The following is a 12,988-nucleotide window of genomic DNA, read 5'->3' as shown; positions in this document are numbered from 1 at the left end:
TGGGAGCAGGGCGTTTACACTTTAAGGGCTCAGAGCTTTTACATTAAGATAGTGGGGTGTTCATTAATTTTGGAAGTTACAGAGTATTGGGGGTTTCCATACAGCAAACATTTCACACAATAATTATTTCATACATTAGAGGGGTTACAGCCCCTCTCCTGCTAGATAGCAGTCAGCTCCAGACTAGGGAGAGGGAGATGCAGTCTTGAGTTTCAGTGGAAAGGGAAAGATTCCTCTCAGAGCCAGAGGGGAGCTGGCTATGTGGACAAAAGTCTCCACCTCTGGTCCTTAATTAGTCTGTTGTCATGCAAATTAGGACTTCAAATCCTCACTGTTTGGTCCCAAAGGTACAGTCCTGATGGGTCAGAACAGAGCTGCTCTGGTTGGTTGTAGCTGCCGCAACTCGGATTGGTGGGAAAAGCCTCAGTCCTATTGGTTGAACTAGGATTCCAGGAACTCCCTTATAAGGGCTTGCTCAGAGAGCAGGAACACAGTGCAGGGCAGGCAGTTCAGTGCAGGCTTCTTCCTGAAGTTCAGTTTGCAGTAGGAGCCCTGTGTAGAAATGCCTTCTAAGCACTTTAAAAATATATATATTTTATTGATTTTTTTTACAGAGAGGAAGGGAGAGGGATAGAGAGTTAGAAACATCGATGAGAGAGAAACATTGATCAGCTGCCTCTTGCACACCCCCTACTGGGGATGTGCCCGCAACCAAGGTACATGCCCTTGACCAGAATCGAACCTGGGACCCTTCAGTCCGAAAGCTGACGCTCTATCCACTGAGCCACACCGGTTAGGGCTAAGCACTTTTGTTTTTTAAGTTTGAGCCGCCAGGAGCCCTTCTTAGTTGGCATCTTCTTAGCGTTCACACACAGAAAGAACCACCCCTCAATACTAATACTTTGCCCCACTCACCTGCCAAACTGGCCTCTTCCCTCCATCCACTGACCTTGCCAGTGGCAACAGGGACAGGAAAGGAAAGCCGTTACCAAGAGACCACTCCCTGCTCCTCCACTCCTCTCCCCACAACTGTGGGCTGCCTGACTGCCTGAGGCGGGAAGGAAGCCTGCGGTTTGTGCACCAGGCCTCCCTCCCCAGCCCTCCCTCCCCGAGCCGTTTCACTTCCTCCGGACCTCCCCTCAGGCAGGAGTGTCTCCGTGCCCTCCAGTCTTCACCATGGCCGATACGTATGCGGTGGTGCAGAAGCGCAGGGCTACTTCAGGCCCCAGGTCAGAGTCTGGGGCATGCAGCACGGAGGGGGCACTGCTCTACAGCCATGTGACGCCGGGCACCCGCTGGCCTCAGGCACCCACAGAGGAGGGGGCACAGCTGGGCGGTGGTGAGTTGACAGGCCGGGGGAGGGGTTAGGGAGGGCCGCACCCATCTCCTTCTGGGGACCCCCACTGCTGGACCCTCTGCCCCAGGCAGATCTGGCCACCACCTGGCTGCTGTCCACTTGCTGGTCACGACCGGAAGTGTCCCAGGCCAAACCGCAGGGCCCCCGCTGGGTGCGCTTCTCCGGAAGTCACCTTGCCTGGGCAGAGGTCTAGGACCTGCCCACTCTTCCCCCTCCCTCAATCCCACCCCCACCCTCTGCGGGAGCCCATGCGCAAAGACTGGTTTCCTGTCTGCAGTTCCTGCTGACCCCAGCCCTACTGGGCCTGGCACATATGAGGACGTGGCTGGTGGATCTCAGACCAGTGGTCTAGGTAAGTCAGACAAAGCCCAAGTTTCTGGGACTCTACAGCTTTTACTGAATTCCAGAAGTTTGGTGTTTTAAGGATGGTGGCATGTGGCTCTGGGCCTCAGAGTTCTGTGGATGGGACTGCAGTGAACCAGGAGAGCCTGAAGGCCTGAGGATCGCTTTACCTAAGTTGCTTACCTCTCCACATCTTAGCTTCTCCCTGAGACCCATGGTGCCCTTCCTTTCCCAGGTTTCAACCTACGCATTGGAAGGCCTAAAGGGCCCCGGGACCCTCCTGCGGAGTGGAGCCGGGTGTGAATGCTGTGCCCAGCCTGCCTAGACCCCACATGGGTGCCTGGACTGCTGAAGGTTGTGCTCTGCTTTGTGAAGTGTGGGGAATGGAAACACGGCCTGGATCAAAATAAAATTCCACAGTGGGAAATGTGGGGGTTTTGTCTCAGTAACTTAGCATTCAAGGCTCGAGGTGGTAGCTGGGAGATAATGATTGGTGAGACTGCACTGGGTAGCTCAAGAATGAACATCAGGGATGGGTTCAACCCCAAGGGCCCCCAGTTGTGAAGGGGAGGATGAGCAGATAGGGTTCTGGAGACTGCTCCCATCACCACATAACAGACCAGTTCAGACCGATCCAAGCTAGGCATGACAACCGTCAAGTAGGCTTATTTTATTTTTTAATATATATTTTTATTGGCTTCAGAGAAGAAAGAGAGATAGATAGAAACATCAATGATAAAAGTCATTGATCGCCTACCTACTGGGGATCGAGCCCGCAACCCGGGCATGTGCCCTTAACCAGAATCGAACCCAGGACCCTTCAGTCCACAGGCTGATGCTCAATCCACTGAGCCAAACCAGCTAGGGCAAGTAGGATGATTTTAGACAAGTGAAAAGATCTTCACATAAGTAAAGAAAGAGATAGACCCCCATACCAGTAGACTTTCAAAGGGACAGTTCACACAGCTGGATGGATAGATATCCACCAGAGAGATAGACCAATAACTTGGCAGGTCATCCCCAGCAAGAAACCACTAAAAAATAGATCCTTTCCCTGGTCCCAGGTAGGTAGCAAGACAGATACCAGCCAGATAAATTCCTAGCTGGACAGACTCCCAGACAATATAAATATACCCCCAGCTGAGCAGACACATAGGCATCCTCTTAGCTAGCCAGATATGCCCCCTCCCCGACCCCCAAGGTGTGCAGACAGACTCCCAGCTAGCTAGATGGATTCCCAGCCAAACAGTCACATAGACCCTTCATTACACAGATACCCCAATCAGCCAGCTAGACTCACAACCAGGCAGACAGGTGAACTTCCAGACAGGTGGACAAACCCCACTAAGTCACCAACTACACAGAACCCACATTTTGGCAGACAAATTGCTATACCTCCTGATGGGAAGACAACCAGGTGGACTCCCAGGCAGTCAACATGAGCCAGACAGAATCCCGACTACCTCCTAGCTAGGCAAACATTGTAGATCAACAGATCCTTCAAACAGACTTTCTACTAGCCAGAGGGACCTCCAGCCCCTCAGGAAAATAGGATCCTAATGACCCTTAATTGGACAGATGGACTCCCAGTTCTACAGTGAGACTATCCTCAGGCAGAGAGATAAATGTACTTCAAGCCAATTGGTTAGTTAAATTCCAAACTAGACAGTCACCTCAAACCAGATGAGTGGACCCTCATCTGGACAGATGACTGATCTCTAGTAAGTCAGACCCAATTTAGACAGAACCCAGTCAGACAGAAAGACCCTCCCCAACCAGACTGTTCCCTTGCTGTTCCCACAGACCCCTGGCCAGATAGATCTCCAACCCTTGAGTAGATGGACACATTGTCACCTTGGCAAACAAATCTGTAGCCAGCAAAACAGACCTCTAGTCTTATAGACAGATAGACTGACCCAGACAGACATTATCAGCTCCTAGCCAAACAGACTCATGGACCTCCAAGTAGATTAATTCAACTGGAAAAAAATGAGCTCCAGATAGACTGACTCCCAGCTTCATAAGACCCTCAGATAAACCCCTGTGTGTATAGACATGCAGACCCCTGGCCAGAAAGACAATAGATAGACACCCCTCCACCCCACCCCACTCCTCCATCTAGACTGGTAGACACTCAGAAAGCCAGACAAATCTCTATCTGTACACATAGACAGATGAGTCACCCAGCCAGGAAACAGTTTCCCATCCAGATCTTCAAGCTGGCCGGAACTGCAGGTGAATAGAAAGACAAGAGTAAATATACTTAATGCTCCAAAATCCTGCTTCTGCTCTGTGAGATGTCCTTCCCATGTGATCTTCCCAACACTGTCTATCTGACAATGCCATGTTCATCCAGGCAGACACCCAGCTATCTCTCCTCAACACAGTACCCTGCCCAGACTATTGGAAAGCTGTCCTGTGTCTGTGATGAGCATGGACCATTAAAGCCTTCACCTGCCACTTGCCCATACAGGCCCACATAGCTAACACTAACTGAGTGTTTGGTATGTACATGGACTGAGTAATCTTCAGAACAACTTCACAATAAAGATAACAAGAAAAATTCTGAGGTGTGCTAAAGTAAATTACTGCAGGCAGGAGAGAGAAAAAAGACAAGACTATTTAACCAGCTATGGGCTAACAAACAATAGAGTGCTCACATTTCCTGAATGTACCTTGGAGCTTTGAATCAACTTCAGGGGGCTTTCTGAAAAGAAGTAATGGACCACTAGACACCGCAGCATACTGCTTATGCATGAACTTGCAGAACTTGTCCAGCACCAATCAAAAGCAGTAAATATTTCTTCCTTAAAGACTGTACACCTATTCTAGAACTGCCCCCTTCACCTTTTCCCACCTCCTTATCTGTAGCCAATGTAAATTCTTTCAAAACAAGTTACACCTTTCTTTCCTGGAACATCTTACCTAATAATAGACAAATACGTAAATTGACCGTACCTTCCTATGCCCACAGCCAATCAGAGTGAGTGAGTATGCAAATTAACCCACCAAAGATGGCGCTTAATTTGCATAGGAAGGCAGGGCAGGCAGCACCATGGCCTGCTTCCAGGGATAAGGGTTCATCGGGGGCAGAGGAGGCCCTGCTGGCAGCGCCAGACATGCCCACAAGGTACCAGTCCATGGTCGGGGAGGCGGTGGGGTGGGCAGCGCCAGATGGCACAGGAGGGGTCCGGATTCATCACAGGCCCCAGGAGGGGCAGCGGCCTGCCTCGCCGCTCCCCGGGGTCCCTGGGAAGATCGCCACCCGGAGAGGCAGAGGCAAGGCCTGACCCGCCTAGCCACTCCCAGGGGTCCCTGGGAACATTGCAGGCATGGGGTTGCTGAGACCCAGACCAGGCCTCTGGCCACAGATTCATAGCTTCACGGAGACCGAGGGCAGGGATCTGCCTCATCTGCAGAGAGACAGAGGTTCTGCAGTGCCCCAAGATGTGGGTGGGCCCAGCCAGGGATCAAGGAGCATGGAAGGACTCCCGGGCAGAGGGGCAAGGACCCTCACCCCTGAGACGGGGGTAGAGGGGTGGTGCCACCTCAGTGGAGGGGTGCTGCACTGCAGGGTACTGGACTGACTGATGTGATTCAGAGAAGCTCCCAGTGCTAATGGGCCTCGCTCAGGTGGCCTTCACACTTCAGAGGCAGTGACTCCTGCCCCCGCCTTGACCCAAAAGCAAGCCTACGGTGCCCTGCCCCATGGCAGAGCATGCCTAGGCAGTGAGTGTGAAGCCTTCCACCTGCTCCGGAGAAGCGGGGGCAGTAAAGAATGGGGGGCAGGGGACGGGGAAAGGAAAGAATGTGGAGCATCCGCAATGAAGAGGTGCTCGAGAAAGAGGCTCGGAAGCCTGACTGGAAGGTTTGTTCTGTTTGTCGGGCGGATGCCTCTTAGGAAGCACAAAGAGCATGGCTCTGAGGGCTTCCTGTGTGCTGAGTCAAGTTCCACAGCCAACTGGAATTGGCCTCAGTTTCCTGGTCTGTAAAATGGATTAAGTGTGTCCCAGTGCCTTCACTGAGCTTTGATGGCCAATTGAGATACTATATAAAGAAAATGAGGGAAGAAGTGAGAAAGAAAAGGAAGGACGAGCAACACAAAAGAAAGACTGAAAGGAACTTGTAAACCCATTGTCACTTAAATAGGGAATATAGTCAATAGTGTTGTAATGATGGTATGATGCCAGGTGGGTACTAGAAATATCGGGGAACACTTTGTAAAGTATGATTGTCTAACCACTATTCTGTAATTAATATAAAACCTGAAACCAATACAAAATAATATTGAATGTAAAGAAATGAAAATTGGAGTGAAATTTTTATAAATTTCAAAGTTTAAATAAAAGCTGTAAAGGAAGGAAGGGGAGAATAAAAATAGAGTTTTTCATTTTACCACTTCATTAAAAAGACAGTTGTCTTTATATGGTGCTTTTATACTTTTCTAAGTCATTATCTCATTTTAATTTCCGGGCAACTTAAAGACAAGATAATTATTCCCTCCACTATTCAAAGAAAGGAAATCTTGGTGTCTGCTCCTAATGATTCAATCATCAAGCCCTTATTGTAAAGCAGGGTTAGTAAAATTTTCTGTGCAGGGTCATATCTATACTAATAAAAGCCTTGGGGGTGATCAGGCAAGCAGGTGAGGGTATTTGGGGGCAATCAGGCCTGCAGAGGAGCAGTTAGGGGGCAATCAGGCAGGCAGGTGAGTGGTTAGGAGCCAGCGGTCCCGGATTGTGAGAGGGATGTCCAACTGCAGGTTTAGGCCCAATTCCACAGGGATCAGGCCTAAACCTGCAGTTGGACATCCCCTGAGGGATCCCATATTGGAGAGGGTGCAGGCTGGGCTGAGGGACACCCTCCCCTAGTGCACAAATTTCGTGCACCGGGCCTCTAGTATATATATATATAAAGCCAGTGACTGTAACGCCATAATGACTGGAACAACCAGTCGGTATGATGCCCACTGCAGCCAGCAAACCCACCTAATTTGGGGGCGGAGCCCGTGGCCTGTCCCCCCTGCCGGCCCCACCCCTGATTGGTCTCTCCCACCCCAATCGAGGGCGGGGCAGCCTGCCAAGCCCCCCATGGTCCTTCCCTCCTGCCCCTTCAGCTGCCCCACCCCTGATCGCCCCCATTCTAATAGGGGTCGGGTCTGCCTGACCAACTTCCTGCAGCCCATCTACCTGCCCGGCCTCACCCCAGATTGGCCCCATGACCCCAATCAGGGGCAGGGCCACTGGCCCACCACCCACAGCCCCTCTCCATGGCTGGTGCCAATCTCAATCGGCCCCCCACCCCAATCGGGGGTGGGGCCTGCCAGCCAATCACTCTCAGCCCCTCCCCCCAGCTGGCCCAGCCCAATCTGCCCGAATTTGTGCACTGGGCTTCTAGTAATATGTAAAAGAGTCCGTCAACTCCAGGACAGAAGACATATTGCCTTCTCCATCTAGCTGTGCTGCTGGTGTTTTCGACTGCATGCTCCAGAACCTGCCCTTTTTGGGCTACCATTTGGCTCAATAAGCCCTTTCAGAAAAGACTTCAGCCATAAAAGGTTTTCTTCAATGGAGGTAACTTTGTTTACTTAGCCCGGGAAATTACTCTGACATTTCAAAAGTCTGATATCCTAGATGCAAAAAGACAATAGATAGACTCAGTTAAGGTAAATGTTGATCTTTGTCAAGGGAGATATTGGCCTAGGACATGACTACTTCCCATGACTCACTTTTAGTTAGGAAGTTTTAATTTCAGACCATCCTATGTGGTTAGGAAATGTCAGGGTATTTGAGAGCTGGGAGCCAGGAACTGTAGACAAAAAACAAAATACGTATTATGTATCACAACATATCACATACCTAGCAATGTAAAAGAAGTATTTGACTTTAACCTAATCTTATAAATTTCCCTGCTTTACTTTCTCCCATCTCCCTAATCTACTACCAGTGAATTTCATGTAACCTCCTTATGCCTCCATATTTTATTGTAATGCATAAAATAAACTGCAAAACTGCCATTCTTTGGAGCATTTTATCAATCCATCATCCTGGTAATGGTCATGACTTTTGGCTCAAACTCATAAAATTTTTTATGGGTTTGAAAGTTTATGTCAATAATTTCCAGAACCTATAGCAATGTCTGGCACTTAATAGATGTTCAAGTTAATTTATCTCACACTATTTATTCATAGGCTTCCTAATTTCAGTAAAATATGATAACTTGTCTTAGATATTTCCTTAACCTTCCCATACTAGTTCTTTGCTCATGTTAATCATTGCCTTAGAATGACACAGCAACTTTCTTCTTAAGATACTTAATGTTGGGAGAGCAGTCCTCTGTGAGTCTCTTTGGTCCCTGAGGAGTTAAAAGCAGCTAGGCAGTGAGGGACAGACTACTGGAGAGAAATGTAAAGGGGAGGTACAGCTGAACCCTGTGGGTGTGAGCAGAAACCAGTTTGTCAGCCATACCCTGTCCCATGTAAAAATCATAAGAACAAAGGGCACCTGAACAGAAATTTTGGATATCATTCTGAAAGGAGTTTTGGGGGATAAAATAGGCAGATTTAGGAAATTTTAGGAATTAAGGGGTCCTTGGGAAAACCACAGGGCTGCAAAGCTGGGAGCTGCCAGAGGTATGCATTTCCATAGAATAGGGAGCTGGGAGCTGCAGAAGGTATACATTTACAGAATAAAGGGAAGGAAGCCACTCATTCAGAGAGGGAAAAGGAAGGCCAAAGGGAATAGAAAAACAATAAGGGAGAAGAGGAAAGGAAACTCATGTTGGATTTGAGCTCTGAAGCTGCTATAGTGACTAATCAGAGGGGATATCAAAACATAAAGAACTGCAGTCTTTATAAACTTTAGAAAAAGGGACTTAGTAGGACTCTCTCCCCCTTCCCACATGGGAGTTTATGCTTGTTTCTCAATAAATTTCCAACTTTTCCTATACCACCTTTTGTCTGTGGTTTCATTCTTTGACTCCACCTGGATAAGGACCCAGGAATCATGCTGCCCAGAGGAACACCACAGGTTCCAGTTCAATTTGTGAGTTTCAATTCCTACACATCTCTGCTGGGTGTAGTTGATAGAATAGGCAGCTAGACAGACATGAGCAGACCAGGTACAGAATGTCACCAGGGTAGAACATCCTGGTTGCCTAGCAATAGGCAAAATTTGGGAAAAAAGTTATAAAGGCTAAGACCTTACCTCTAGGGTGACCTTTCTCCCCTAGCATGTCTCTAGTCATGGGATTTAGACCCCCTTAGATGAGGAACAAGGGGGCTAGAGAACAGCCTCAGATGACTCCCATACAAGCCCTTGCATAACCACTCCCTTAAGCATTAAGTTCCCAGAACAATGAAGTTCTGACCTATCTACACTAATAAAAGAGAAACATGCAAATTGACCATACCTCCACTACGCCCACCAGCCACGCCCACCAGCCAATCAGGAGCGAGTATGCAAATTAAACCAACCAAGATGGCTGTGGCCATGGAGCCAGCGGGAGGCTTTGGTTTTCCCGGCAATGGAGGAAGCCAAGCTTCCCGCACACCCTGGCCAGCCCTGGCCTCCAAAGGCTACAAGGCTACAAAGTTTCAATTGTAGAAGATTAATAAATTCTAACAAAAATGGCTGCAGCCACAGAGTGAGCAGGAGGCTTGGGCTTCCCTGGCGATGGAGGAAGCCAAGCTTCCCACCTCCTCCCTGGCTGGCCCTGGCCTCCACTCAAGGCTACAAAGTTTCAATTATAGAATATAAGTAAATCCCAGATACCAGGGCCTCCGCTTGGGTCGCCGGGGGGCATGGCCGGCCTGCAAACCACCACAGGCCCCTCGCCCAGGCCACCCCATGCCCCAAGGGAACCCCCACCCTGATCCGGGACACCCTTCAGGGAAAACCAGCTGGCCCCCAACCATGCACCAGACCTCTATCCTATCTAATAAAAGAGTAATATGCAAATTGACCATCACTCCAACACACAAGATGGCTGCCCCTATGTGGTCAAAGATGGCTGCCCCCATGTGGACACAAGATGGCCAGCAGGGGAGGGCAGTTGGGAGGGACCAGGCCTGCAGGGGAGGGCAGTTGGGGGCAATCAAGCCTGCAGGGGAGGGCAGTTAGGGGTGACCAGGCCAGTAGGGAGGGACATTGGGGGCGACTGGGCCTGCAGGGAAGGGCAGTTTGGGGCAATCTGGCTGGCAGGGGAGCAGTTAGGCATCAATCAGGCTGGCAGGGGAGAGGTTAGGGGGTGATCAGGCTGGCAGGCAGAAGCGGTTAGGGGCAATCAGGAAGGCAGGCAGGAGAGCAGTTGGGAGCCAGCAGTCCTGGATTGTGAAAGGGATGTCCGACTGCCCATTTAGATCGGGCCTAAATGGGCAGTCGGACATCCCTCGAGGGGTCCCAGATTGGAGAGGGTGCAGGCTGGGCTGAGGGACACCGACCCCCCCACCCCCACCCCAGTGCATGAATTTCCTGCACCGGGCCTCTAGTATCAAATAATCAGGAACAAAGCTTCAGGTTTGTTGACTATGGAGATATAGTTCTGGTCCAACTAGAGATAACATTTAGGCCTCAGTTGTGTTTCAGCTCTAGGCCCAGAAAAGCAGCAAAACCAGATGCTGACATCAGAACCAGATGCAATTACTAATATGACTAATGAACCCCTACCCTATTGCCAATCAGTCAGTAGACACCACAACCCTGAAAAGCACACACCCTGGAAAGATGATGAATATTCTATGGAGATCCTCCCCTAAAATTTCCACCTTTGGAAAACAGATAAAAGCCCTTAAGACAAAGACAAAGGACATAGTTCTTGCTCTCTCTCTCTCTCTCTCTCTCTCTCTCTCTCTCTCTCCTCTTCTCTTTCTCACACCTGTGCCTTTCCCAGTCTTCCCTTGGGTGTGTTATCTTTGCTGGCTTTCTTGCAAGTTCCAAGGGCCCTTCTTTTGCCTCTGTAACTTGTTTCCTGAGTCCATGCAGCCTAGCTGGCTCACTACTTCTACCTCTTTGATATTTCTAAATAAATTTCTTATGCCAGAGTTCTTGGCTCTGAATTCTTTCTTAACTGAACTCAAGAACCGAAGTCTAACTCTGCTCTCAATATAGGGAGTTGACTATTCCTCCCTCCTCCCCTGCAACAGAAATGTCTCAATCTTAACTCTGGTATGTTGTGAAGGTGACCTGATTTGGAAAAAGGGTCTTTACATGTGTACTAAGTTAAGCACCTTGAGATCATTCTGGATTTAGGATGGCCCCAAAATCCAATGATTTATGTCATAAGAGAAAGGAGAGGAAATGAAATGCTTGTTCTTTCTGATGGCCATCAGGCAAATAGCTTCTGCTATAGATATGTTAATTAACTAGAGAAATTCTGCCTGAAGCTTGAGCAGAGCAGTCTCTTTGTCAGTGAAGAGATAGGGAAATATGCACAAAGTAATCACTCTATAACCAGACTCAGATTAGTGGGGGTTGATCAGGAACAAAGGGATTTAGAAATTTTGAGAGAAACAAAATGGTGACCGAATAGGCAGATGTGTCCTGTGGCTTCTCACAGAGCAGATAGAAGAAATAACTAAAGCGAATAACATCCAACCAGAATTGGTGAATTAAATACAGCTGGTGAGACAATCCAAGGCAGAAAAGACAGAGGATGTCTGGAGAACGGTAGGATCAGGGAACTGGGCTGGAGAGAGAGATGCCCGACTACCGGGACGAGAGGGTCAGAGGAACCTGTGCTGCACCAAGTCCGAGTCCCTTGGAGACATGAGTAACACTCGACTATGGAAGGGGCCCACAGGGCCTCTGGCAGCCAGGGAATCTAGATCTAAGTCCATGGCTGTGAGAGGCTGTGCCTAGAAAGGCAGCCTGAAGAACTGCCCTAGCCACATGGTACCTGGGGAAGGGAAACTCACAGCAGCGTGGCTGTTTCGCCTTTATATTCTCCTTGCTTTTACTCACTAAACCCAGTTTACAGGACCTTTCAATTACAAACACTCACCAAAGCTGTGATGCAGGTGGAGGGCAGTTTTGTGGAGGCTGGGGAGAGGCTGTGGGGAACAGCAGGACAAGGAGAGGTGACTATGAATCTGGCACTGGCACATTCTAGTCCCTCCAACCATAAGCAGCCATTTTTCTTCTGAAGTACTAGCCCCTCCCAGCACCTCAGGCAACTAGTGCAGCCACACCCAGCCTTGAGCTTTGCAGAGGAAACAAAGAATCTGAATAGCCTCAGGGACTGGGTTGAGGGGTCATTTGGTCCAGGAAACCAATACAGCAACACCCCCACCTAAGGCCAGTGTCAGAAATAGATGCTTGTGTAAATACAATAGAAAGCAGGCAGACAAATAAAGCAGGCTGATTGGTCCCACCTACCTGCAATCAAGGCTGTGGAGACAGACACAGAAAAGCAGTAGATCACTAGGAACTTCAACATGGTGTTGACTACCTAACAGGAAGGAAACTGAGAGGTGACAGAGAGAACAATAGAGAGGGGTCTTCAAATAGCCCCAATGGGACATTAAAACTTGGCTGAAGCAAATGACACTTCACTTTTTATGTTTTATCTTTTACTTAAGAAAGGGGACCCAGGTCCGGGTGAGGCCGTGCGCCCCTGGATCTAAGTGAGGCTGGGTCCCGGGTCCGGGTGAGGCCGCGGGCCCCTGGGTTCGGGCGAGGCCACGTGCCCCGGGGTCCGGGTGAGGCCACGCGCCCCTGGGTCCGGGTGAAGCTGGATCCCGGGTCCGGGTAAGGCCGTGCGCCCCTGGATCCGGGTGAAGCTGGTTCCCGGGTCCGGGTGAGGCTGTGCCCCTGGTTCTGGGAGAGGCCACGCGCCCCTGAGTCCGGGTGAGGCCACGCGCCCTTGGGTCCGGGTGAGGCTGGATCCCGGGACCGGGTAAGGCCGTGCGCCCCTGGGTCCGGGTGAAGCTGGTTCCCGGGTCCGGGTGAGGCCGTGCGCTCCTGGATTTGGGTGAGGCTGGGTCCTGGGTCCGGGTGAGGCCACGCCCCTGGGTCCGGGTGAGGCCACGCGCCCTTGGGTCCAAGTGAGGCTGGATCCCGGGACCGGGTAAGGCCGCGCACACCTGGGTCTGGGTGAGGCCACGCTTCCCGGGGCCTGGGTGATGCTGGGTCCCAGGTCCGGGTGAGGCCACACGCCCCTGAGTCTGGGTGAAGCCACGCCCCTGCGTCTGGGCGAGACCAAACCAGAGGGAGTCAGACCTGCATTACCACCATTTGTCCACCATCCAGAACTGAAAAGTCAGTGCTGACATGTACACATAAGGAACTGGTG

General features: G+C 50.2%; 1 protein-coding gene across 1 annotated transcript; it reads left to right on the top strand.

The window, feature by feature from the left end:
• The first annotated feature begins 526 nt into the window (after nucleotides 1-526).
• Nucleotides 527-2,113, top strand: PTPN18 (protein tyrosine phosphatase non-receptor type 18). Its single transcript, XM_079778506.1, has 3 exons — nucleotides 527-1,339; nucleotides 1,635-1,709; nucleotides 1,935-2,113. Exons 1-3 carry the CDS (start codon nucleotides 1,177-1,179, stop codon nucleotides 2,000-2,002), a joined length of 306 nt encoding a protein of 101 aa, XP_079634632.1. The 5' UTR covers nucleotides 527-1,176; the 3' UTR covers nucleotides 2,003-2,113.
• The last annotated feature ends 10,875 nt before the right edge of the window (nucleotides 2,114-12,988 follow it).

Source organism: Cnephaeus nilssonii, assembly GCF_951640355.1.
Source record: "Cnephaeus nilssonii genome assembly, chromosome: 8".
NCBI classification, from domain to species: domain Eukaryota; kingdom Metazoa; phylum Chordata; class Mammalia; order Chiroptera; family Vespertilionidae; genus Cnephaeus; species Cnephaeus nilssonii.
The sequence above is the reverse complement of the archived record's forward strand: the minus strand, read 5'-3'. Positions and strand labels throughout refer to the sequence as shown.

Bases quoted from the DNA above. Each gene is read 5' to 3' on its own strand.
- PTPN18 (XM_079778506.1), top strand. From the start codon at position 1,177: ATGGCCGATACGTATGCGGTGGTGCAGAAGCGCAGGGCTACTTCAGGC. The intron at 1,340-1,634 runs GTGAGTTGACAG...TCCTGTCTGCAG, and splicing joins GGGGGCACAGCTGGGCGGTG to TTCCTGCTGACCCCAGCCCT. The intron at 1,710-1,934 runs GTAAGTCAGACA...TTCCTTTCCCAG, and splicing joins ATCTCAGACCAGTGGTCTAG to GTTTCAACCTACGCATTGGA.